General features: G+C 43.5%; 3 protein-coding genes across 3 annotated transcripts; 2 read left to right on the forward strand and 1 right to left on the reverse strand.

Moving 5' to 3' along the window:
* The first annotated feature begins 1,968 nt into the window (after positions 1-1,968).
* On the forward strand, positions 1,969-11,300 carry fanci (FA complementation group I). The gene is made up of 37 exons (XM_079163814.1): positions 1,969-2,181; positions 2,279-2,351; positions 2,443-2,573; positions 2,746-2,899; positions 3,051-3,108; positions 3,258-3,299; positions 3,432-3,555; positions 3,811-3,896; positions 3,999-4,131; positions 4,216-4,293; positions 4,380-4,516; positions 4,692-4,872; positions 4,971-5,058; positions 5,177-5,307; positions 5,392-5,462; positions 5,608-5,722; positions 5,858-5,980; positions 6,242-6,310; positions 6,412-6,513; positions 6,607-6,804; positions 7,140-7,261; positions 7,343-7,504; positions 7,874-8,053; positions 8,162-8,328; positions 8,405-8,481; positions 8,723-8,839; positions 8,917-8,968; positions 9,048-9,175; positions 9,360-9,425; positions 9,541-9,637; positions 9,761-9,945; positions 10,038-10,094; positions 10,185-10,244; positions 10,404-10,478; positions 10,648-10,743; positions 10,901-11,002; positions 11,172-11,300. Exons 1-37 carry the CDS (start codon positions 2,101-2,103, stop codon positions 11,232-11,234), a joined length of 3,981 nt encoding a protein of 1,326 aa, XP_079019940.1. The 5' UTR covers positions 1,969-2,100; the 3' UTR covers positions 11,235-11,300.
* Positions 11,278-19,046, reverse strand: polg (polymerase (DNA directed), gamma). Its single transcript, XM_079163813.1, has 23 exons — positions 18,966-19,046; positions 17,789-18,386; positions 17,406-17,601; positions 17,020-17,187; positions 16,743-16,889; positions 16,518-16,597; positions 16,210-16,392; positions 15,865-15,998; positions 15,639-15,762; positions 15,306-15,530; positions 15,090-15,207; positions 14,836-14,919; positions 14,474-14,587; positions 14,209-14,369; positions 14,074-14,127; positions 13,866-13,983; positions 13,631-13,766; positions 13,227-13,473; positions 13,006-13,128; positions 12,724-12,892; positions 12,248-12,456; positions 11,978-12,138; positions 11,278-11,411 (listed from the first exon to the last, which is right to left on the reverse strand). The coding sequence occupies exons 2-23, from the start codon at positions 18,358-18,360 to the stop codon at positions 11,347-11,349; spliced, it is 3,588 nt and encodes a 1,195-aa protein (XP_079019939.1). The 5' UTR covers positions 18,361-18,386; positions 18,966-19,046; the 3' UTR covers positions 11,278-11,346.
* Positions 19,047-19,647: 601 nt separating this feature from the next.
* On the forward strand, positions 19,648-21,534 carry LOC306698240 (Golgi apparatus membrane protein TVP23 homolog A-like). The gene is made up of 7 exons (XM_079162469.1): positions 19,648-19,695; positions 19,800-19,882; positions 20,239-20,383; positions 20,644-20,733; positions 20,879-21,007; positions 21,101-21,229; positions 21,326-21,534. The coding sequence occupies exons 1-7, from the start codon at positions 19,681-19,683 to the stop codon at positions 21,350-21,352; spliced, it is 618 nt and encodes a 205-aa protein (XP_079018595.1). The 5' UTR covers positions 19,648-19,680; the 3' UTR covers positions 21,353-21,534.
* The last annotated feature ends 4,660 nt before the right edge of the window (positions 21,535-26,194 follow it).

A 26,194-nucleotide genomic window follows, 5' to 3' on the forward strand; every position in this document is an offset into this window, starting at 1 on the left:
TATTTCCAAGTGTAGTGGAGTAGAAGTATAAAGTACAATACAATGGAAAAACTTTTAGCAAAATACAAGTACCTCAAAACTATAGTTAAATACAGTACTTAGTTACTGCCTGGGACAAAGAGGATTTTTAAACAAACAATTTCCATGTCTTACTATTTCCTTTTAGCTATCTTCATGCTGTTACATAACTTCATTGTAAATTAATTAATACATTTAAGAACAACTACAATAACTAATTTAGGTAGTAACTAATTTTCGACACACTGACACATTCTGCAACGTTATGCTGTGATGGGACAGGTAACGGTAGCTAACGTTAGTCGTTAGTAAAAAGTTACAGAGTGACAGCTTATTCATTCAAATATCTATCTAAATGTATTTGTATTGACAATAGCTATAAAGAATTGACTTACTTTTGAAATGTTGGTAAGGATGAGTCAGTCAAAGTCGGTCGTTAGCGTTATTCGGGCGGTACATAGCTGAGCAAATTGACTCCGGGAACTCGGAGACGTTGATTGGTCAATGGTTGGTAGCGATGCCAGCGCTGATTGGTGGAGAGGCGGGACCGCGATTTGCTCTCACCTGATGTAATTGCTGAAGCAATGGGCTACCAAAGATCTAGCGCCATCTTTCGGTGAGCAGTGGCATCTGACCATCATGTAATTATGAAATATTAATAGAATGTATGATTCTAAACACATGATGATTTTGCTCGACTGACAATGGCGAGAAAAGGAACGAGCCAGCCAGGAGTCGAACCTAGAATCTTCTGATCCGTAGTCAGACGCGTTATCCATTGCGCCACTGGCCCGCTGAAAGTGCGAGGTAGACCCGGAGCTATTTAATCACCGTACAGGATCCTAACCATAACCCTACTGGATTGTGACCCGGAAATCGATCATAAGGATCCATCTTGGAGGACATCCCAAATCTTACAATGCATCTCGTGGAGCGAGAATCGCTTGCCGGAGGAGCTATGAGTGAGGGTATACCGAATAACCTCGAACCAAGGCGGCACTCTACAAATGTTCCCCTTTTGTTTACATAACTTGCATTCTTTCAAGATGATCAAATGATCTATACGTCATATAGACAGAACTGTGTTTGTTTGTATAAAATATATATCAATCAGTCATGCATAAGATATGTCACACTTTATTTTTATAGTACTTTTTGTAAAAAACATTTGGATTGCTTCACACAATAAAATATATAAAGGCTGTGATTCATGTATGTGTGTTAAATTCAAATGCATGAAATCCTAATATTGTTACATTATACCACGTTGTGAATTTAATTAATAGTAAATATGTAAGTTGTGCTCCTCTGACAGAGGTCATAAAATACAGAGGTGTAACCATAGACAATAGGGTATAACTAAATAATAGATAGAATTTGCATCATAAGGAAATACATTTGAATTCTATATTGTGAATAATTTTTCATTTCATAACTCAATGTTGCTATACATTTGTAACACAGTACGAATAAATTAGATTATTGATTAACCGTCAAAGTATTAAACAACACGTGCTCATATCATACCAGTCCGTTTTACAGTCAAACACAGCCAAGACAAAACATTAAATTACACAAGACTGATTTTCAAGAGTGCGTAAGCGTCAACTCTGACTCTTGTAGGCGTGCCTTGTAAACGGGGTTGACAGGTTTACAAATAAAGTTTTTCTACAAAGTATTATATTTCTTAGCAACATTTCAACATCAATGTTTGGATGGACCTTTGTCTGTCTAAATCATTTCACGTTATAGTAAAAACATGTCGTGTTAGTGTTTGTATTTTACGGTATAATTAAATAGTATGTTGCGTTGTAGGATACTTTGAGCCGAATCTGGCAACCACAAAGCAAAACAGGAAGTGTGCGCTGGCGGGAAATTCGTAATCTAGTAGCGTCGTTTATATTATGCAAGCGTTACCGAACTACCGCTTGCCTTTGACTCTTCGTGGACTAACTTTAGTTCGCTAGTGTACTTCGTTGAATCGATTGTCCAATATCAATATTAGCTACACGATCGTATCTCTGACGTTACGTGTTACCAGCAGCTTTGTGACTGTTTGTTCGGGAACTCACGAGAGCTGAGATGGATAAAATCGTCATCCTGGCAGATGGAGACAGTACCGACGGACTTCAGAAGTACCTGTCCTCGCTTACACATGACCAGGTAACGTTGCGTTATTTTTGTCAACTTGGCACCACCAAAATGTACAATCTCATCCGTGAAAAAAACTAATATATGTCCCTCTCCATCACCTGCTTAGCTCACCACTGTCATTAACAACGGGGCACTGAAGGGTAAGAAGGTCGGTGCCATGATGAAAGGCATATTGAAAGGTACGCGCACAGTGTCAACTGCTGTCAGAGGTCTTAAATAACACATCATATCTCTAGTCAGAATACCTGCATTGTCTGCTCTTTCTTTTAGGCTCCCCACCCACTTCCACTGAAGGGTCGAGCCGCAGACTTCTTGTTTATGAGCACTGCATCCCTCTGTGTGAGTCTGGGGATCTGCAGACTGAGGTGGCAGCTGATATCATTGGGCTGCTGATGCTGGAGGTATATATCTATCAGTAATACTTGCTCTTCTGTGCTGAGTTGCTCTCCCATCGGTTTTAGCACATTCTGGATTGTAAACACGTCTTTACATATTGTCCTTTTCCTTCGTCTTCATGTGTGCAGTATGGCTATCTGTCTAATTTTTTTTTTGCCTTTTAATTGTTGTACACAGACTCACACGCTGCCCGGACCCTCTCTTGCGAAACTGGCGTCTCTTTTTGTTGAAGCCATTAAGGTGGGAAAAATGGGCAGTGGGAAATCCCTGGAGCTGTTTCCCACTGTGCTCACTGCCCTTTCAGCATGCGAAGCCTTGTCTTATGGCAAAGGTGAGTGCAAATGACTAGCGCTGGTAGCTTTATCATTTAACGTTATATCGAAAGCATCATCAATTTACTTGGTGGTGTAAACTACCAAGGTGCAAACTAGAACATGACGATGTACTGTCTCTTGTGGTTGCTTGTTGTTTTATCACGTTAGGTGAACTCAGTGGTGAAGAATACAAGAAACAGCTGATCAACAGCCTCTGCGCGAGCAGGTGACGACATCTCATGCTTCAAACTATTTGTACATTTTTAAGGAGTTCTTGAGCATATATGACAATGACGACAAGTCCAAACCATTTCATAAGGCTCTTTAACAAATAGTAATAGTAGTCATAGGAGTTTTGTGTTTATTTTCCTGCAGATGGGACCCGCAATGTGTCATCCACCTGACAACCATGTTCAGGTAACACCTTTGGCTATCAGACCAGGATAATAAGACTTTATTTTGCTTTCATAAGGTTTTACAGTGTATAGCAATGTTTTTATCTGCTAATACTAGTCACAACATTATTTGTGTGTGTCCGCCTCATTTTAGGGATGTGCCCTTGTCATCAGAGGAGCTGCAGTTTGTGGTGGAGAAAGTGCTGAGGATGTTCACCAAGCTGGATCTGCAGGAGATCCCACCACTGGTTTATCAACTGCTACTTTTATCTGCAAAGGTGTGTGTGTGTGTGTGCGCACGTGTGTGTGTGTGTGTGTGTGTGTGTGTGTGTGTGTGTGTGTGTGTGTGTGTGTGTGTGTGTGTGTGTGTGTGTGTGTGTGTGTGTGTGTGTGTGTGTGTGTGTGTGTGTGTGTGTGTGTGTGTGTGTGTGTGTGTGTGTGTGTGTGTGTGTGTGTGTGTGTGACACAAAGACAACAGGTAATCATCTTTCCTTTTCATTATCTAAATGCCTGCCCTGCACTCTGTCTGCTAGGGCTGTAAGAAACAGGTCCTGGATGGAATCATCTGTTATTTTAAGGACCAAGATGTTCGCCAGGAAGAGGAGCAGAAACACGGAGAGTGAGTGGCTCATACACCGCAGGTGGAGCGCACTGTGTTCACTCTAAATCGTACTGCCTACTTTGCATTACTGATTGTCGTTTATCCCGGTTTCTTCCTCAGGAGCCTGGATCTCGAGGTTCAGTCCATTCCACAGGACCAGTTGAGGCATGTGGAGGGCACCGCTATCCTCCACATAGTCTTTGCCATACGACTCGACCATGAACTCGGGAGAGAATTCCTCAAAATCTTTAAGGTTGTGTATAACTCATCTGTTGGTTATTGAAGTTATTTTTGAAAAATCGAGTATGCCATAAATCTGTGAATTGCATTTCTGCAGACGTCCTATGGGGATATCTGCCCTTTCAGCGTTGCCCTGTTTCTCTCAGTGGCGCGCATCCAGCGTTATGAAGAGCAGGTGAGAAATCTGTATCCCCCGACAGTCATTAGAGTCTTCTTCATTTGATCTTTTCTGTACATTTATCCTGTCTCTGGTTTGGTTAGGTGTTTGACCTCTTGAAGGGGGCGATCATCAAGAGCTTCAAGGATGAGCAGCTGCAGCAGGGGTCCAAGTTCCTGCAGGACCTCCTGCCTGGGCACTGCAGTGTGGCTCGGATGATGCTGGACACAGTGAAGAACAGGTCAGAGCTTCAAAGCAGTTAACCCGTTAACATGAGAACTTTGCATGTGTTGATGTGATTTTCTTGGCCTAAGTTATAACCATATGTGATCTTAGATTCACTGCTTTAGCACCTCATGAACACAATATTTGCAGTTGATCATCTAAACATGATTTCTACACTTCTGCCTGTGCAGTGTGTTTGGTTGGGATCATGTGACCCAGGGGCTGGTGCAGCTGGGCTTCTTCCTTATGGATGCATTTGGACCCAAACCTGGACCATTTGGCAAGATCACAGAAGGGTCTGCTACCGTAGCCCGGACCCCCAATCAGCAGGCATGCAAGCTGGGAGGACAGGTGCTTCTCCAGGGCTTTAAGGTATTTTATTTGATTGAATCAACAATGTAAATGACTGATAATTAACTACATCCTCATTTTGTTTTCTCACTGAGGGATGTGTGTTTCTTCTACAACAGATGCACGAGCCCATCAGAGGCGAGATACTGGACCAGGTCTTGAATCGATTGGTCACAAAGACAGCCTCACCTGTCAATCATTACTTAGGTAATACAACCTTTTAGATATTAGTCCTAGCTTTGTGGTGTGCACCAGCATCTAATCGCTCTAGTTTAAACTGGATTCTGGCTTTTCTCTTTTCTTTTCTATGTTTCTGCATCATCAGATCTTTTCTCCGACATTGTGGTCTCGGCTCCCATGATCCTCCTGGAGTCGTCTTCCAAGGTGACGGAGACATTTGAGCACCTGTCATACCTGCCTTTGACCACTGTTCAGGGTTTACTGAAAGCTATCCAGGTACCTAAACGGACACACACACACACACACATATATTATAGAGGTTGATTTTGGTTAATCATTGTTCTCTGTTTTAATCTCCAGCCCTTGCTTAAAGTCAGTATGTCTTTGAAAGATGCTTTGATTCTAGTTCTCCGCAAGGCCATGTTTTCCAGGTGGGTACTGCTCTGCTTTGAATCAGATTAGCTTTATCGCTACAGTTTAACGAATCATACTTAAACACATTTGAAACCTCAACTGTAACGCACAAATAAAGATGTTTTCTCACGCTGTTCTTCCCTCCATATGACTCTCTACAAGCCAACTGGACGGCAGGAAGTCTGCAGTGACTGGCTTCTTGTTGCTGCTGAAGAACTTCAAAGTGTTGGGCAGCTTGGCCTCAAGCCAGTGCAGCCAGGCGATCTCCTCGAGCCAGGTACAGTTCCAGTAAGACTGTACTGGGGCGTGTGCAACGAGGCGGCTGGAAAAACATATATGCAGCTGTGACAATACGTGCCATTTTAAACATGGTCTGTTGTATAATAACTGTCTTCCTGAAACCCCTGAATAGATCCAAGTGGACGTTCACGCTCGCTACAACTCCGCTGCCAATGAAGCGTTCTGTCTGGAGATCCTCAGCAGCCTGCGTCGCTGCCTCGGCCAGCAGGCTGACGTGCGCCTCATGCTCTATGAGGTTAGACGTCTCTTTTGCTTGTGTGTTTATTAGTTGTTTCATTTTGCTACATGCTGCTACAAATACTAACCATTTCTAATAGCCTTGATGAGCTTAACTTCTTTTACTCCAGCTTTAGCATCCTGCTTACATATCTTTCAAACGTAGACAAAATCCTAAAAGAAACCCTTCAACATTTGTGTGATTCATCAGTGCAGCGGAGAACATTTAGTGTGTGGAAAGATGTTTTATACTGAGAAGGCAAATCCTCAACTATTTCAGGGTTTCTACGATGTCCTCCGTCGCAACTCTCAACTCGCAAGCTCCATCATGCAGACCCTCCTCTCGCAGGTATGTGTGTTTATTAGGTGCATGCTGGGTTTAGTATAATAACCCGTTTGTCAAGTTATCTATAAGAGGGAGAGCTGTGTGTCGTGTCTACGTATCCTCAGCTGAGGCGGTACTACGAGCCTGAACAAGACCTCCTGCCCCCGGTGAAACTGGAACCGAGCATCACAGCGCTCGGAGACCAAGTCTACCTCCAGGAGCCTCTGGTACTCTGTCTGCATTGTTGCACTTTTGTGACTGTGTGTTTTTTTTTTTGCTGTGTTAACGTCTTACTCTAAATAGCGTTTGTTCCACTTCAGGCCCATCTGGTGAGCTGTACTGTACATTGCCTGCTGTGGCTGCAGAACATGCGGCGATCGGCCAACCTCAACGCTGACAACAGTGATGAGGAGGAGGATGAGGAGGATGAAGGGGAGGGATACCAGTCTGAACTACAGACAATCCTAGAGAGCATGACAAGACGCATGATCAAGAGTGAACTGGAGGACTTTGAGCTGGTATGCATTCAAGACAAGTGCACAGCATACACTGTGAAAGCCTGAACCAGATTGCTCTCCAACCTTCTGGTTAGCAGCAGGAGTAACTTTCCCATTCACTTTATTGGTTTAGTTATGTGTGCCAGTGACTTTAAGTTTGGTCTAATTGAAGAAAATATGGGAATCCTAATGAGATTTGCAAGCAGGAAGCAAATAAGCACTTCTCCTTAACTATGAACTGCTGAACATTTTCTTGAATTGTATATCACCTTCTTCTGTGCTCGTCCTTACTCTTGCCAGATAATGTTCCACTGAAAGCATCGTCTTAAGCCGTGTACCGTCTGTGTGTTGATCAGGACAAGTCAGCGGAGTTCTCCACAGCATCCAGTGTTGGGGTTAAGAATAACATCTATGCTGTGCTGGTGATGGGAGTGTATGAGGTCCTTATAGAGTACAACTTCATCAAAGCCAACTACAGGTAACAACCACTTCTCTTTGTATGGTCAAGAAGACCTTGTGTAGCTTGTTTGTGGTTAAAGTGACGATGTGTGTGTTGCAGTAAAAGCTGCTTTCAGGAGCTCGTGGAGCTGTTTAACCGCTACCACAAAGTGGCCGAGATCCTGAAGGAGAAATCTGGAAAGGGTCGAGTGCCTTCAAACAAGAGTCCTCGCAGTTTACTGTCTTTGGGCTTCATTTCAACTCTCCTCACTGTGCTCTTCAGGTAAAGGCTTGTGGTCGCTATGTTCACATGGATTACTGTTACACCTACTGGCTCTGTCGGAGTAGACAGATCACAATATACACAGAACATCTGGAAAACAACTTTTATAAATACTGTGTTAATCGGGGAAAACACTCGTTTTATACATTTTTTTTATTACATGGATTTAACACCTTGTATAGCGTTCATCAAAAACAATTACAAATAAACAAACTTTAAAAGTTAGAAATACCATGTCATCGAATGTGCACTGAATCATGGGTGGTATTGGCAACACCAAAACATAAAAAATAATTTCTAGAATGAAACTCGACTGGATTGCTTGCAGAAAATAACAAAAAAATCAATTTCTTTTGTTTTCTTTTTCAGGGACAGTACTCAGAGCAGAGAGGAGGCGCTCTCAGTGCTTCGCTCAAGTGGAGAATTCGTGCGCTACGCAGTAACCGTGGCTGTGCAGAAGATCCAGCAGCTGGAGGAAACTGGACACACAGATGGACCAGACGGACAGAACGCAGACAGAACTTTCCGCTTCCTCTGTGACATGACAAGGTCGAAACCTCTTAGCCTAAATAACGGCATCTAGGTAGACCGTGTGTACGGTTTTGTTGTCTATGACATTGTTTGACCGACGGAGAGATCTGTCCTTGCATAATCCAGTGTGCTGATGTGGCGTTACACCAACATCCCCAGCGTGGTGGAGGACGCGGGGAAGAAGGAGAAGCGCTCCAGCTTGTCCCTGCTGTGTCTGGAAGGTCTGCTCAGGATCTTCACCGCTTGTCAGCAGCGCTATCCAGACAGGATGGCCCAGCTCCTCTCCACCATGGGTTAGACACACCGCACAGTAGAAGCAGCGAGTCTGAACAGTACGCAGGACGTCCTCACATTTTGTGTTTCTCGCAGACATCTCGGAGGACGATGCGGAGCCAGACGATGGCAACGTCACAGAGATGAACTTCTTTTACATCAGACAGTTTCAGGTGCACCGATACAGAATTAATTTGGTTATTCTCCACGTATTTTAAAAGGTTACTTCCAAACATTTATTTTCTGGTGGGAAACTGTAAGTCACTCCTATCTGTTTGAGAAAGCCTGGCTTTAAACATTACTTCACAGAATGTTGTACCAGGAGCCATTTGATATGTCAGAAACTAACCAACTTGGTTTTTTTTCCAGACAGAAATGTACTGAGCACTGTTCATTTTCTTTGCCCGTCAACAGAGGGCACTGTTCACACAGCTAAGTGGAGGCGAGGAAGAGTTTAACAGCAAAGAGGCTCAGCTGCTGGTCAACATCTTGAGCGTGCTTTCACGCCAGCTAAAGCCCTCCTCCCAGCAGGTAGCTGTTCTCTTAATTGCACCTCACACAACAGCACAAGTAGCACCTGTTCCACTAACGCGCGTCTTCATCTACAGTTTGTACAGATGATCAAGTGGACTGTGAAAATCTGCAAGGAGACCAGTTTCGGTGAGCGACCGTTTACTTAATCTTTGCGTCCATGTACAGAAACGGTGTGTTCTGAGATCTGTTTGTTTCTCTCATTTAGAGGATTCTGCTTTCTCCAAGAGCCTGCTCTCGCTTCTCTTCAACCTGCATGTTCTCTATAAGAGTCCTGTCAGCCTGTTGCTGGAACTGTGCCAAGACATCCACAGCCAACTGGGAGATATCGATGCGGTACAATAACCGAGCACTAGCATTTATAGCTTTATATCCATTACATTTTGGTAAATTGGGCAACATATCTAAATCACTGTTTTGCTATTGTACCTTTTTTACATTCTACAATATGTTGCAGGGGCCTCCTGGTACCTGGGTCAAAAATGAACATGTCACTTTTTATTCTTTTCTGTATGGTCAGAATGTGGAGGTGGAAAAACAGTCTCACTTTGCCATCATCAACATGAAGACTGCAACCTCTGGAGCGGTGAGTGTCGACTCTTACAAGCGGAAGCTCCCGATTTGCCGCGTCATCAATATCTCAGAATCTGTTTTGCGCAGTGTGCTGCCCCATCTTCATCATTTTGAATCTCCTGCCCCAGCTGCTGGTCCTGTCTCAGGTTGACAGAGTGCTTGATGAAGTGGACTGGCTGATCGCCAGGAAGAAAAGCCAGACATCCTCTGACAGATCGGGTTCTGGTAAGAAAGCCTTTTCACACTGATGCTCAGTTGGATTAATGGTGAGAGTTGAGAGGAAAGGGATGCATCTCGGCGAGGGAATGTCTAATAAAACTTCTGTGACGGGGCATTCTTGGCGTGTAGGCGAGGCCACCCAGACTGCAGGCCAGCAGGATCCAATAGAGAAAGCAGTGACGCTGCAGCTCGGGACTCTTCTGACAGCTTTGAATGAGCTGGTCCAGACGGCGCTGCTGCCGGGCACCTGCACCATCACGCTGCTGAGAGAACTGAGTCGCACGTACACCACCCTCACCACGCTGGTCAAATATGTACGCATTGTGTCCCCCTCTATGATCTCCGACTGATTGGAAAGTTGTTTTCCAGTGCGACGTTCATTTCTTTCCTCCATGTGTCGTTTTAGTACATCCAGGTGTGCGCCAGCCAGCAAGGTGCACTGCCGGCACGCTTTGAGAAGCTGGTGAGTCTGAGGTGTTGTTTCTCTTGTTTTGAATCTTCTAATACTTCTGTTGTCATGCTAATCAAGTTTTTTTTTACTTCTTCTGTGCAGGTCAAACTGTCGGGCTCCCACCTAACGCCGCAGTGCTACGATTTCATCACACACGCACAGGTAAAGCACTATTGTAGATTAGCCCCCCGGCGAAGGTTCAGGTTTTCAGACAAACGATAATCTGTCGTTATGATTGCGCTGGCACGGAGTTCTTCAGTTATGGTTTACGGCAACGTCGGCTTCACGAGGGACTTTGAAACATTGCGTTTTCTTTATTAGAATGGAGAATTCAGTGGTGGAGGTGCAGATGACAAGAAGAAAAAGAAAAGAAATGACGGGAACACTGCTGGCTCTGTAAGGTTTTTCATCTTATAATTGTTAATCATTTACACATTCTATAATACATCAACAATCATGTATAGATACACTGTACAAATAATAACTATTGCGCCTCAAACAAATCCGATTTTGAATGAATCCATTCAGAATTTAGATCCGTTTTTTATTTTTATTTTCTTTGAAGGCAAAGCTTCTGCGTGAGACGAAAGCCGTCCCTAACGTGATCTTCAGTATTGAGCAGTATGAAAAATACCTCATCACACTCTCAAAGAAATCAAAGGTATGTGTGAACTAGATAGCTTGAGGTAGTTGACAAAATACAATAAAGAGAGTTGCAAAACGCACAAAGCTCGCTAAACACCTGTAGTGCTGCGTTAACAATTAGGCCACTTGTACAACAGTGTTTCACCAACACACCTGTGTGTGTGTCTGTCCAGGTTAAACTGATGCAGTACATGAAGTTGAGCACCTCAAGAGATTTCCGCATCATCCGTGCTACTCTGGACGCAGCCCTGCAAGAGCAGGATGACAGTCAGGAGGTGAGTGCAATCTCATACTGTAACTAGCAGCTCTCTGTCTTCCCTCACACATTCCTTTACCTGATCACAGTCAGTAAAGCAGAATGTTCCCGTTTCCCCACGTGTGATGTTTTGAACACTCTCTGCTTGCTGAGATCTTATTTTCCGTTTCTTCTTTCGATCCTTTCAGCCCAATGAGTCACAGGATGCAGCGGAGACCCATGAACCCCGTCAGAAGAAGAGGAAACAGTGAGCTACGACTCACTTCGTGTGACTCACGCATCTCCAGATTCTCCACGGATCTTGAACTTGACCTGCTGTTAAACAGCCTCCAGGCAGTTGTGTGTTTTGAACTGCACAACGTGCTATCTACCTTTGCTCAGAGAGCCTTTCGTGATGTCGATGATTTGGTACATGTCCAATGCCTCACCTGTGGAAAGTTTGCACAAAGTTTGTTTAACACTCTGGTTATGTTCCTAGAGTTCACTTTATTTAGTAACATGTTAATTGTAGCAGTTTCCAGCAGCCACATTAAAGATAGTAGAGATATAACTACATATAGTAATACTAAAGATGGCTCTACTTTATCAGTTATTTAATTCACAAAGGAAAGAGGTGGATATATGGTGACATAAATGCTTTGTGTCAAGTGCTGTTTTGTTTTAAAATGAATATATTCTTTCTTATTCTGTTTATTTACAGTTTTCTTTTATTGCGTCTTGAATGGAATTTGACCAAGGCTGGCAGGTAGCAGGAGTTGAAATGTTCATGTGCTCTAATTTGTAATTAATTCTCTGAAATTAATATCTACATAGTACATCATTTCAGTAAGTAATGTATACAGAAATATTTCTTTAAAACCTGCAGGTATTTGATCCTCAATTTACCCTGCTGTCTTTTTTTCAAACACATTGTTTATACAACACATTTGAAAAATACATATAATATAACCCTCTATACAGAAACATTAGGCTGATGATGGTGTGCAGGACTCACCGGGTGGTAGGTTGTATCTTCGTTCCAGACCTGTGGGGTTGGAGGGCGTCACACAGTCCATGGTGACCTCCTTCCTCAGACACTGGTCAATGTCAACGGCACTGAAGAAAGCTACTGACTGGGGAAGGTCCTGCAAGCCTAACGCGTGGGCGAACACACTCCTGCAGGAGACACAAGCTCACACTCAGTAAAAAGCTGCAAAGTTTATTAGCCTATTCCGTGATAGAAGTTCTGACGGGGAAGAATAAAACACTTAAGCAGCGAGCAGACCTCGTAAGCAGGTTTGTGATCTGAAGTGCCAGCGCCGCTCGGTAACGGTCTTCGCTTCCGACGAGGTACCGCACCTCATCGTGGATGCTGATGCAGAAACGGCCGTCGATGTCGTGCTCCTCGAAGAGCCACTTCATGGCCACCAGCATCAGGTGTAGGTAGTCCACTGCAGAGCTCTGGACCACCCAGTTCACTCTGCTCGTGATGAACTGACAAACACAATATGGCACCATCGTAATGTAAACCTCATCCTGTTGGGGCTTTTGAGTAATGTGTATGGAAGTCATTTCATCTTAAAAACTGTTTTTATGATCAGGTTTTAAGACTTAGTGACATTTGGCTATGAACAGTAAAATAATAAATAAAAGGCAATAAACATCTCTTACAACCAATCACCAAAATGATACCGGGGTGGGGGGGGGGGGGGGGGGGGGGGGGGGTTTTGGCTGTTCATGTTGGTTAGATTTATGCCTCACCTCATCCTTAACCGCCATGGGCTCCAGCGCTCTGCTAATCCTGCAGCCTAGAACGGGAGTGGCCGGCTGGGCTGAATGAGCAACACTCTCCAGCTTGTTGAACATGTCTGACTCCGTACCTCCAGCCCACAGACGTTTGTCGACCATATTCCACCTCTTCCGCCGCGAGCTGAGGGGTATAAAGGAGGGAAATGAAGGAACAGAGCCACTGAGGCGGGAGAATATATTGCGACGCTAAAAGCGCTTGTAGACGTCCGTGTGATGTTGTACTTGCTCCCTCACCACTGCGAGGCCAGTCTAGTGATCCTCCGCAACTCCTGCAGCGTGACACTTCCATCTTCTTCCTTCTCCACCTCTATATCCAGTTCATTGACCAGCCACTCACCCTCCTCTGACAACTGGTATCTGATGAAACGTACAAAACACAAACGTGTAGCACTAGAGCTCGACTTAAATCACCTTTCCACAAACAACTAACCCGACCACACAACTACCGAGCGTACCTGCGTATGCCCTTTGTCAAGGCGTACATCTGCTTGGCCTTACTGGCAGCTTCTTCCTGACCGAGGCGGTGGTTGAACTGCAATAACAGCCTCTCAGCAAAGGGTTGTCCCGCACCATAAATGCGTCCATAGTTGAACACCTTGGCATGCTCTCGGCTGATGCCCACAGTGTCAGCGGTGCGGCTGTGCAGGTCAGTGCCCTGACTCTTCTTTCCCTGAAGGGTCATCCAGCCAAACGCCGTACAACCTGAACCCAGCCGAGGCATAAGACGAACACAGTTAACATCGGGTGCTGCTTGTTGAAACCATAACAGATTTAAAAAAGATGAATTGCCTTCTACAACTTTAATAACATGGCGTCAAAGAAAGAACTAGACAAGACATCAAATAGGGACAAATCTCACCATGCATGCCAGCAAAGTGAGCCTCTCCAAGCACAGCAGCAATCCACAACTCTTGAGAGTCAACATCTGCTCCCACCAGGTGATATCCAGGTGGTACCTGCACCATGGCCTTCAGCTCACTGCCTACCCGGTCCCGCTATGGACACAACAAAAAACAAACAGTTCATACAAACAACATTTCTCTCAAACGCCTACGCTCAGACTTGCGTTCCTCTTTGTCGGCTCTGCTTCTTACCCGCGCATTACTGGCAGTCAGCCACGTTGGCTCCACAGCCCTGCGTGTTACCGTTCCAGCGGTGACGACTTGAGGTAATATGGCACCATACTGGCCCTCTTCATCAAACTCTTTGTGTCTTTGGGAGACAGAAAGGTTGTTAGATAAACAGCAACGAAGAATGGCTGATGAATAAATGGGAGGATAGCTATTGGTATTTCAGACAAACCTGCTGACAATACGAGGAAGCTCGCCCTTTCTCAGCCACAGCACCATCTGAGAGCTACAGAAACACAGTGAGAAATCCTGTATTCACCATCTTTATGACAAACGGATGAATAACTATGGTGGAAACTGAAACTACCTTATGCGTTTATGGGCATTCCTCCAGAAGGACACCATTTTGTTGATCTCCAGAGCTCGTGTGGCGTTGGTTCCACCATGTCCAGCCCTGAGAGTACCATCCTCCATCTTGGACAGGAAGTCTTTTGAAAAAGGGCTGCCAACGTTGTTGTGATTACCATCCTGAAACACACACATTCAGTGAGACCATGAAAGCAATTCAACGAAGTGACAATATGCCAATGATGGTTATTCAGGACGCTCTAGGGTAAACAGTGAAACTTCACCTTATGAGGTAATTTGAAAAACCAGCACCCTGGGATATGGACATCGTTGTAGGGACCATTTCCGTGGTGATAATGGCAGTGACTCTCCTCTGGGGCATAATGTGGATCTTGAGACTGTTGTTGATACAGAATGCAAACTATATCATACAACAAATCACAATAACTCATTTCTGCACAGTGAAACAAAAAGCATGTAGAATGAACCACAACACGCTGCATGTCAGACCAGATAGTGCTCTTCCATATTAACGAGGCCATAATAGGAATTCAAATGTAGAACATTGAACTGCAATACGGAACTAAAAGTGTTCATGTTACAAAGTCATAAAGCACCTGTAAATGACAGTGACCATTTCTCTCACCCTGGTTTTCTTACTCTCCCCATTTCTCATCATTCTGACTCCATTTTCCTCGGTCAGACTCTCCAAGGACCCAAACTCCTCCACCTGAAGATGAGGTCAAGAAACACACAACCATGTCATGATATACGTTATCATTCCAGAGCCCCTGGGCCTGATCAATGATCCGAAGTAGCACTAGTTCAACCCCAACAAAAAGGTCGGTTTCTTGTAAACACTTCCAAGAATGAGGTAAATTACATTATGAGCGTACGCACCTTTGCCCACGCCGTGCTGTCCGTCCACATGAGGTCATCTGAAGGGTTGCAGTCCAGATATTCAGGCCGCTCTTTGCTGTTCTGCTCACAATACTCTCTGTAGACACTCTCGATAGCTCTGTGGGACGGGACAGAACAATGCCTAAACAAACGCATCCTATGTCGTGACGATCTTGTCTTGATGACTCAAGCGCGGCGTATTAACCGTATTAATACCTGTGTGGGCACACAGGCCCTGTACTCTCCTCCTCAGGTACCAGGTTGTCCCTGCGTCCAGGAACCAGGTAGCCCCACCCATGTTTGTCCGAGTAATACAGGGGGAAACCGTCCCACGTCAGACCCATCAGCTTAGGAGTTACTCTCATCTGTAGACTGATGAGGTTGGCTCCAGGTGACCAGCTGTCCTCCTCAGACATCTTCTCACACAGCTTACGATACCACCTGAGGGACACAGTAAGGGGGGTGAAGGACTGACTGACTATGTCCGTGGAAATTGAAAGATAATGACTATTAGATGGCTTAGCTGTGCTTGGGAGGGACCTTACTTACCCTGGATGTCCGGGCAGATGTTGCCTTCTTTTAGGAAGTCGACTCACGGTTTCCTTCAGCTTCTCCACAGCCAGCCTGCTGGGGTAAGGGCCTGCCATCTCCTCTTCAGAGGGTGGACCTGGGTCTAATATCACAAGAACTCAAACTTCACCTCTGTTATCTTTCACCTCTTTTGCAGATTATTAACATTTGCTTTGTAAATGTGGCTCCTGATCCGAGTATATACCTTCATCCCAGTCTGGAAGAGGAGTAGCAACTTTAGTTTCGACTGCTTTTTTCTTCTTGCTGGCTGCTACTTTCTTCAGTTTAAACTCCTGCACATCCCACTCAAGATCCCAAAGCCAGGGGTCATCTTTGTACCTTAAGAAAATAAGAACATAAACCCTAGGTCCATTGATATACAATTCAGATGTTTTTATACAAAGCACTTTGAGGCACCTGGCCCTTGGGAGTTATGGAACTACAGATTATGCATGAATCTATAATGCTTTTCACTCATCACACACTTAAGATCAGAATAAAATACTGTGCTGCAGTGAGAGACATGGTGATGAATAGGTGCTCTTCTCACCTGTCATCCTGCAGCAGCTGGCAGGCATCGTCCGCTAGAGTCATCAGAGACTTCTTCATCTCTCTCTGGAGCTCTTCGTAAACGTCCTGAGAATCTTCCAGGTAACGCCCCCAGTTTTGATTGACGGGAAGGTAGCTCACGCCCATCTCCAGCATTCCGGCAAACGTCACTGGATGAGGGCACCTTGTTAAAGATAAAAGAGATGGGACTCATTATGCGGCATTGTGTACGAAGCAAAGTCATACTGGCTAGAAAATCAATAGCTATAAAAGGAAATAGAAAGTGTTTGTGGGTTGGGATTAACTGACCTCTCCATGAAGAGCGGAAGCTGTTCTGTGAAGACTTGATGTGTGGCTTCGACGTCCATGGCGCAGTACTGCATTAACTCCTGAGGAGGACAGCAAAGCCATATGTATTTGTCAGTACTTCTTGATGAATACAAGTCATTTGGGAGACTTTAATATAGCGTCTATAAATACATTTGGCCTATGATAACAGACAATTTGAAGCAGGATTTGTCATGAACATCTGACCTGGAAGTTGTTCCGGACATCCGTCATGCTGCCCTTCACAAACGTCTCTCTGGCCTCTTTCTGCAGTGGCGGCCCTCCCACGTACAGAGCATGGACATCAGCCAGGTTATTAATGCTGCTAATATTAACCCAGTCCCAGGAGCCAATCTACACACAAAAAACATCACGTTGAGTTTTGCTGATGACAAAAGCCAGATCCTGACACTTTCAAGAAAAGAAAAGCTGCAACATGACCACAAATAATGCATGTTGTAGCCGAAATGTGGTGGACACAAACCATTGGACCCTCCCTTTTCTGTCCAGCTTTTCTAATGTGGTCCTTGACCTCCTGAAGACCCCTCCTTTTGCCCAGCTTATTGGCCATCCACAGGGTGCGCTGGAACCCGGTCAGCCCAGAGATGGCCATGTGAAGGCTCATTGTGTCCATGAAGCGTACCTTAGAACCCTTTAGGGAAGAAAACACTTCATTTTTGTGTACATACATTCACTTTTATGTCATACACAAGCAGGTACATGCTACTTGGTGCATTTACTCATGTGACTCATAAAAATCATACAATAAAAATGCAAACTGAAAGGAAAAAAAGGGACATGGGGCTAGAAAGCTAAGTTGGTACCGAGCAAAGAAACAAGGACAAAACACTCCACCCTCTGAATACTGACCTTTAGTAAGTATTGCTCCTTAATGTAAGATCGGTCAAAACTGACATTATGGCCTACTATGAGCCTCTCCTTCCACTGGCCCCCTGATGGGCGGGCAGAGTTGATAGGCGTCTCCAAGGGGATGAGGTCAGCGAGGGTCAGCTGGTTTGACCAGGAGTACCTCTCTTCTATCAGGCGCTTACTGCACCAGGAGTACCTGGAATAGAAGAAAAGCACATTGGGAAAATTATAATGTAACTATTGGCCCTTTTACTCTCACATCCCATTTTTACTGGAAAAAACACAAGTTTCCATCCTCAAAACAACTCGACCCACAGCACACCACCGCAGTGACGCTAATCAATCCCTTTGCACGATCTTCATATTCCTTGCTTGTTCCTCACCAGTTAGTGGGAGACACAGCAGCAGCCAGTGTGGGACACCGTCCCTCCGTAACGCACACCTCCACGTCGAACACCAGTGCCGACTCCTCTGGGAAATCAACCTTCTGACTCTCCCCGTTGGGCCCATAGCGGGTCCATCCAACATCCCAGCTCCATTCCTGCGGCATGGGAGGGAGATCAGCCAGCTGCAGCTTGGTGGCAGCCTCAAGGTAGGGAAGACTCTGCTTCTGGGCCAAGATACGGAAGTGCTCGTCGATATTCTTGCCATACATTTGGGGAAGCTTCAGCTCCACTTCGGGCAACAGTGAAGATTCCTTCCCCCACAGCTGATGTTTCTGCAGGTGCCTAATGCTACGCTCCACATCATCCTCTCTGTACTGTGGTTGCAGCCCTCGGAAGATCTGGTCGTGGAGGTTCCTTGACAGCATCTGAATGTTAAGGGGGTTCAGGCGGGTCTCTGTGGAGTCCTCGCCCTGAAGAGAGTCTGGCTTGGTGGAGTAGAGGGAGCGTAGACACCTCCATTGTAGAGAGATGAGAGTCCTCCGCAGAGGACGGCGCAACACATGCAGCATCACCTCATGAGGACTTCACACTGGAGCTGGAAGACATTGGGACAACATTCATATTTTAGGACATGATGCAGCTCTGCCCCAGTTTGAGGCACAAACCGAGACTAGAATCTCTCTCTCTCTCTCTCTCTCTCTCTCTCTCTCTCTCTCTCTCTCTCTCTCTCTCTCTATATATATATATATAGATATATAGATATATCTATATATCTATATATATAACAATATCTAGCTACTAGATAGATTACAGATACAGATAATAATATGTTTGATTTTATCTTATGTGTGATTTTGCAAGTGCAATATTGTTTAATGGCGGATTGTTTAACGGTTATCACCCAACTTTAACATTAACGCCAGAAATAAGTTGACTGAAAACAGGTGCTGCACTAAACGTTATCTTAACCTACTGTAGCATGGTATAGTTAGGTAGCGTTAAGTTGCACACACACACACCTTATTTATCACGAACCTGTTAACGCATGTTTACTAATAATTGAAGGGGAGTGTTGCTATTTTGTGAGCAACCAAACTAAAATAATAGCCGTTTAATTCTGCACTCACTAAATGTGTTAGCTATACTGTCGATACAAGCAAAAAAGACACCTCACCCGATCTGTGCCTTGAGGTATAGCGTCAAAGTTATCAACCACAATATGTCTCAAATTGTACCACAACAAACTAGTTTGTTATTTAGCATGGTCAGTGCACGAGGATGTGAAACCAAAGCAAGACGAAGCGTTAGTGACCCCACGCGGCCCGGATGACTATACTAAATCGTTATTTAGAAATACAAACAAATGATTGGATGAACAACACGCTAAAGTTGTTTCTGGAAAAGGCTGAAGGGATTATACACAAGTATTAAATATAACAGTATTTAATATATATATCTGGGGATATAGAACGTATAGATACGTAACCTGTCCAGCATATGATAGCTCGTGGCCGCGTGGCCTAATGGATAAGGCGTCTGACTTCGGATCAGAAGATTGCAGGTTCGAGTCCTGCCGCGGTCGCTCTTTTATGCCTTTTGATGTATATTGTGATTTCCGCATTTGAAAAAAATACAGATATGTTATCGAAACAATTGCTGCCTAAACTGCAATGGGCATTTTCGTCGTAGTACATTAAGGGAGTCCTATTAACCTTCAAATAAATTTAAACCCAGCTTCCTTATGTGATGGTGCATTTAGTGACAGGAGGCAGCGTCGGTGTCGGTCTTATTTCACTGCAACACCTGGTTTATTCCATCCCTATAATACAGCTACGCTTTCCCCCAAATGGTACTTCGCTTTGCTTTACACATCTACGACATTGACAGCAATGGGTATCACCGTGGTACCAATGGGTTTCTGTCTGCCTCTAAATGTAATGTGTTCGTCGTATCAGCTAGGATGATGTTGGATGATTTAACCCTGTTGTGTTTTGTCGTTGCTTCTCAGACGATGGCGGATGACACGGAGGATGTTGAGCTGGACTTTGCTGCTGACGAGCAGGAGAGCGCGCGGAGAAGCGCAGTCATAAGGTGCATTGCAGGAGATTGTTATTGCATCAACAAAATCTGTCTTGCACAGAATATTGTGCTTTTGTAAATATCAGCAGGGATGTCGTTTGAGAGACTGTTTCCAACCTTGCTAAAATTAGAGTCATTTAAATGAAACGTCTTAAACAAATCCCAAAAACTTTAATTGGACGAATTATGCTCTAGGCGTTTATATGTGACTATTTGTTTCTGTTAGTCTATGATTCAGAGTGAGTCTCCTCGCCTCTTAATGTGCTGAGAAGTGTAGATTTGCTGTAGCCTACAACTTTTGTATTGTACAAGCTTCATTGGCATTTCCAGGCTCTTGGTCATTTATAATCCTGTGCTTTTGATTGCAGACACCCCCTCGCCTCCTTTTTCCACCTGTTCTTCCGGGTGGTTGCCATTGTCGCCTATTTGCTCTGTGACTGGATCAGTGAGAACTTTGCACCGTGTTTTGTCCTGATCATCACTCTGCTCTCTTTTGACTTCTGGTCTGTCAAGGTGAGAGGTCAACTAGGTCAGCTGCTAATTCCCCTTACTTCCCTATGCCCTTGCTCCTTTCTCGCCCTCTTATGAACTCAAAGAAACAAAGCAAATATTTTCCTCTTCAGAAACAATCCTCTGTGTATATATTACAACCTGCCAGAATATTTACAAATCATACAAAAAGAACAATAAAAGCTGTACCTCCTGTTTTCTAGTTTAATCCTTTTTGTTTCACCTCACTAGTTGTGATTACTCACGTTTGTCCTGTGTTTCAGAATGTGACCGGCAGGCTGCTGGTCGGCCTGCGTTGGTGGAATCAGATCGACGAGGATGGAAAGAGCCTCTGGGTGTTTGAGGCTAAAAAAGTAAGACATTGTGTGTTATTTTGAGTGTGGGGGAGCATTTTTGGGGGTATTAAACATCTGGGCATTGCTGTCTGTGTGTGTGTGTGTGTGTGTGTGTGTGTGTGTGTGTGTGTGTGTGTGTGTGTGTGTGTGTGTGTGTTTGCAGGCCTCTATGGGCAATAACATTGGGACCGAGGCAGAGGCGAGGATATTTTGGCTGGGTCTCATCATCTGTCCTCTCATATGGACATTCTTCTTCTTCACCTCCCTCTTCTCCCTGAAGATTAAATGGCTGGTGAGACACATGTTGCCTGTGTGCATGCTCTGGAGAGGCGCATTATGATTATATGCATCCTTCTTAAATGCATCATCTGTGTGTCTTCCCCAGTCACTTGTGGTTGCTAGTATTTCCCTCCAAGTGGCTAATCTCTATGGTTACCTTCGCTGCAAGGCAGTGGGAGAGGATGGCCAGCCTGCAGACATCCGCTCTTTCTCGGGGCAGCACCTCCTGCAGCGTGTGAGTGACTGACTGCAGCATTCAGCACTGTCCTGTTAACATGTCAGTGTTCATTCAAATTGAACATAAACTCACTCATAATTTATCCTCTTCCAGCCAGACATCATCTTCGGAATACTATGAAGATTACCTCGTCCTTTACAGCCACTGTGCTGTGTGTGCGCGTGTGTGTGTGTGCGAGAAAAAGAGAGACAGAGGGAGATAGATGAGAGCCGCCTCATCTCCAAAGTTCCCACAAACTGCATCTACTTGAATGGCCGTATGCCTCGTGCATGCCTTATGCTGCTGACTGTTCACTTCACATGTTGCCCATGGATCAGTCCGGCTATTATGTCAATAAAAGATAAGTGCATTTAAATTGATCCCTACTGTCGTTGGTTGAATATCTGCAAATGCATTTATCATGAAAGAATTAAAAAGCATATCGTTTTTAAGCAGCTCATATACAAGCCTTGTTTCTAGATTGTGATGTGCAGATGATGTGTCCAGCTTTTAGCAAACGTCTGCAACACAAAGACCTCTAAATGTGCTTTATTTAAGGAAATGGGGTATAAAATGTATTGATTAAATGGCACACCCTCCACTGTTTGATTGAAATTGTTACACTATAATTCCAAAAGTTTCAACAGGAAATGCTTAAAGCACCTTATCATAAGAATGAAAATGTTGACAGTTGTGATGTGTCTTAGGTCTATGTGTTGTGTGTGCTTGAATGCACCACATGATGAATAACTGAGCAAACAAATAGGAAGCACACAGAGAAAAAGTATATTATTCAAACATAACTTAAAATCTTAGAGAGACCAGCTGGTTTAAACGTTTATGTATTGTAGGATTTTTTTTCCCTCAATGAGAAATGGATTGATTTGTGTGCAGGACAAACTCCAGATTACAATCTAACTCAAATGTATTTGTCATTTCTATGTGATTCCAAACATAATCTGGGGTGAAATTGGCTATTAAATACTAACCATGGTGAGCTATATAATTCTTATGTATCTGCAAAATATTTCTGCTTAGTGGTCAAACCATTCATTTTAAGAATAAATATTAGCATTGCTGTCTGTCCCTAAACTGGAATGCAGTGGGGGCTTCAAAAAGCATTCCGACTATACTTTATAAGTAAAAGATCAAATCAGCTGTTCGCCCAATTTAGATTCACTATTCAGAGACGACGAGTCACCAACCCAGTATTGTATCTTACATTCTGCCAATATTTGCTGTAAAAAATTGTCTAATAGACATGATGGGAATAACTCTAATGCATTTTAATTTAGCCCCAGTGTAGTTTACAGGGACTAAAATCCTGACCGTACAGATTTGGAGGGAACTGTTCTTACCAGTGTTCTTGGCCGTGGCCCCTGAGCTCCACACACAAACGGCTCAGACCTCAAAGATCTTCTATTGGTCGAGAATACTCACTCCTGCTTCCAGCCTGTGAAACCCTGTCAGCAGCGTACGCACTGTAGGGCGGGCAATTTAACTTAGTGTGCTCACTCTATATGAGCGTACTGGTATGCTATGCCAAGGCCATAGTAACTTCAATTTGCCTGCCACAAAATCTGTGTCTGTCTATCCTGTCTTGAGCCACAACGGCAGTGCTGCCCAGGATGCTGCTAATCTTATTTCAACTGTGTGTCTAACATGGCAGTGGAGAAACGTCAGGGCCATTCGCTTGTAAATCAGGAGATATGTGGAATTGTATTTCTGAGAAAGGGAGCGCAATGAATAACTAACATATGAGAGCTGCAGAGGCATGGAGCCGGGTTCTCACATAGTCTGTAATACTGTAAAAAAATAGCCTCTACCTTTGAAATGATGTTGGAACCATCTGTTTGCTTTTTAAAAAATAGTATATTACAATCTGGCCTGATTTGAGACCTATTCTATTAAGAAATGTGTAGCTTACTGCTAATAAGCCCAAAAATAATGTGAAATGATCAAAAGCCCCTAAAATAGCTACTAAATGGACCTTGATGTGATGCTGGTTTGTCACCTGCTGTTTCGAAGGTCAAGGGTGAATTTTCAATTCTCAGCAGAGTGCTCAGTACAACATCTAAAATGAGCATGATAACTGGGAAAACAGATAATGTGATCAAAAGCTCCAGAAAAGTTAGTAAAGATCTGTCTTGTGCATTGTTAAGTCATGCCCATGTAGTAGTGGTATTGTCATTAGTAGTAGTAGTAGTAGGAGTAGTAGTGGGTGAAGAAATCCCACAAAAAGCAAGAGAAAACGTTTTTGAGTGAGACGTCCTCGTGAACTCGATCGTTCTTTGGCGCCGGCGGGCTCTGTGATTGGTCCGTGTTCTGGTATGACGTCAGTGCGGGAGCGAGTAGAGGAAGCGCGCAGACTGGAGGAGAGGCAGAAGCAGGAGGACTGAGGATGCGACCGGACTCACCTGTGAGCAGCGGCGCTGACTCTCGACAAGGGCCCGATGTAAACGCAGAAAAAAAAAATCAACCTGGAAAAATTCGTTACGAGCTTAAGTTAAGGACGTTTCTCTCCAGAGTCTGCTTTGCTTCTGAACCAGGTAAGAGACGCGTTTATGGAAATACATTTACACGTACGACTTCACCTGCTTTGAATCTGTTCTCATGCCATGTCCATAAGATGCATACATGTATAGCTACACATAAGATGCATGTTAAGTTTGCCTTTTAGTTTTTTTTCACGTAAAGTAACATGTTTTTTATCCACTACAAACGCCCTTGTTTCGTTTAAAATGAGGCTACGTCTTTGGTCCCTAACAGACAAAAAGCCTTGTTCTTTGAAGTGCCAGAATATTACACCACGCTCCTTGGTCTATTATTATGATCAGTAATAAATTGGTTTCTGTAATAGCTTATGCGGATAATCCTTGAGATGTGAAATAGTAGTTCTAGCAGAAGTAGGCCAATCGCAACTCTCATTAAAAGTAGGGATTCGTTGCCCCCCAGGAGCACTATAAGAGCCCAGGGCGAATTAAAGCATCTTAAAGCCCAGCTCAATTCACATTTAGAGTTTCAAAAAAAAAAAGGGGGTCAGCTGTTGATCTCGGGGCGTCATATCTGCTGCATCAAAGGGATGTTTCTTTATACCTAACACTGTCTCGGGTTCATGGTCATGTACATGTTTTTCAGGCCGCCCAGTTTGATCACACTGACTTTTCATGATCATCCGCTGGTTTATATCATACCAACTAACATGCACAAAGTTCTAAAGCCTGTATCTGATTTTACAACAATAAGTCAGGTTTTGAAATATCTGTCCACCACTCATTCACCGTGTGTGTTGAGATGCCATTAGTTGTATAAAATCACATGGCAGGCCAGCGGTGAGTCTTAACGTTGCCTTAAAGAAGAAAAAAAATAGAATGCAACTTAGCAAGTGAAATGTGACTTGCTTGTATTTCACATTGGTCTTTTGCCAGTTTGAACTATAGTATTATAAATCGTTATTAGAATAAACATCGCACACGTTGTCAATGATGGAATATTACGTCCGATTCGTTATAGAAATATAGTCGGGTGTTATTTGCAAGGCATGCTGATGCAATAGGCCTCCCACACACACATTTACTATCCTATAAATGCTAAATAATGATTTAAGTTTCTTACTAAAGATAAAAGTAATAGTTAAATTTTTTTTTGAAGGAAGCTTCTCAAATATATCTAAAATGTGAAGTAAAATTAGGTCAATGTACCATTTAGTAGGCCTTCAACCAGACACTCTATACATCAGATCGTGGTCAATCTCCTCTTATCACATCGTGTCATGCTGCTGTTATTCTGTAATTTAAAAAAAAATACTGTAAATGTGTTTTTAAATATTAAAGGCCTGTACTTCTTCATCCTCCTTCTAGATCACGTCAGCATCATGTCGGGCTTCAGCACGAGAGTGTGAGAGGGGGTCTGTTTCTGTCTTTGGTTATCTAGCTGTATGCTTTTTAAATACCTGTCATAAAGCTAGATAACCGAAAGTAGAAATGACTTCCGTAACGTTGTGTTCAACCGCGAAAGATATGGTGACTCCTCAAGCTTTACACTCAAAAAGGTAAGAAAATAGTTTTGCTTTGTGGTTTTCTGAAAGTTTACACAAAATAAATTAGCATAAAATAATCCCAAATGGCTACAAAACATATAGATATAATAAATACGTTTTTTATATATAGCTTAATAAGTGAGTTTTTATTTTCTTTTATATTAAGTACACATTTTTAGCATATGGCAGATGTATAGGAATTTAACACAAAATGTTTCGGTGTTAATTGTAGCCTCTGTCAGTCATACTATGATGGGTTCTTTAAGAAAAACATGATGTTGAGATCAAATGCACCAGATAGTTTCTCACTTCTCACTACAGAGTTTAAGTGTTTTGTTTTGTTTTACTATCTCACTTCACTTTATTTCGAGGATTCAGAATATGAGCTCTTTGTACTCAGGGCTCTCAGTCCTGTTTTAGGGTGGTTAGGGTTGTTGTCCACTCAGGTCCTCTGCAACATGGTGCTGAATATTAAACAGGTCGCTCCGGTGGAGAACAGCACGGACTAAAACAAGAACTCCAAAACTTTCTCCATTTCAAGAATTTTGTTTGTATTCCGTGGATAAAAAAATGAATCAAATAATATACGCAGGGAGGTAATGTTGGGTCACAATATGTTTTGTTTTTTTGTCACAGCAGACATTTTGACTTGTCATAGCAGGAAAAGCACAGGTGTTACCAATAACACTAACAATGGCTCTGTTCTATTTCTATGTAAGTCATGACAGTGAGCCATCATGCACAATACCATGACCCTGAAAGTGAAGCAGCTAAATGGAATTCAGCCTTCTTTAATTGTATTATATTCGCCTGGGCTTTTCCGACTGTGACATGTGACAAGTGTCTTCTGTGAAGAAAAAAAAAAAAAAAGGGCCTATCACACCTCAGAGTGTTTAATCTGACCCCTCCTGCTCACCTGCAGTAAGTGAAAAAAAAATAACAGG

The sequence above is a fragment of the Pholis gunnellus genome, assembly GCF_910591455.1.
Source record: "Pholis gunnellus genome assembly, chromosome: 7".
In the NCBI taxonomy this organism is placed as follows: domain Eukaryota; kingdom Metazoa; phylum Chordata; class Actinopteri; order Perciformes; family Pholidae; genus Pholis; species Pholis gunnellus.

Excerpts from the sequence above, each read along its gene's own strand:
- fanci (XM_079163814.1), top strand. The coding sequence starts at position 2,101 with ATGGATAAAATCGTCATCCTGGCAGATGGAGACAGTACCGACGGACTT. Across the intron at positions 9,946-10,037 it reads TCACCACGCTGGTCAAATAT|TACATCCAGGTGTGCGCCAG; the intron begins GTACGCATTGTG and ends GTGTCGTTTTAG. Across the intron at positions 11,003-11,171 it reads AGCAGGATGACAGTCAGGAG|CCCAATGAGTCACAGGATGC; the intron begins GTGAGTGCAATC and ends CGATCCTTTCAG.
- polg (XM_079163813.1), bottom strand. The coding sequence starts at position 18,360 with ATGCTGCATGTGTTGCGCCGTCCTCTGCGGAGGACTCTCATCTCTCTA. Across the intron at positions 16,890-17,019 it reads AGAAAAGGGAGGGTCCAATG|ATTGGCTCCTGGGACTGGGT; the intron begins GTTTGTGTCCAC and ends TTTTGTGTGTAG. Across the intron at positions 13,474-13,630 it reads TCACTTTGCTGGCATGCATG|GTTGTACGGCGTTTGGCTGG; the intron begins GTGAGATTTGTC and ends GGCTGGGTTCAG.
- LOC306698240 (XM_079162469.1), top strand. Across the intron at positions 19,883-20,238 it reads CGGAGAAGCGCAGTCATAAG|ACACCCCCTCGCCTCCTTTT; the intron begins GTGCATTGCAGG and ends TTTTGATTGCAG. Across the intron at positions 21,230-21,325 it reads GGCAGCACCTCCTGCAGCGT|CCAGACATCATCTTCGGAAT; the intron begins GTGAGTGACTGA and ends ATCCTCTTCCAG.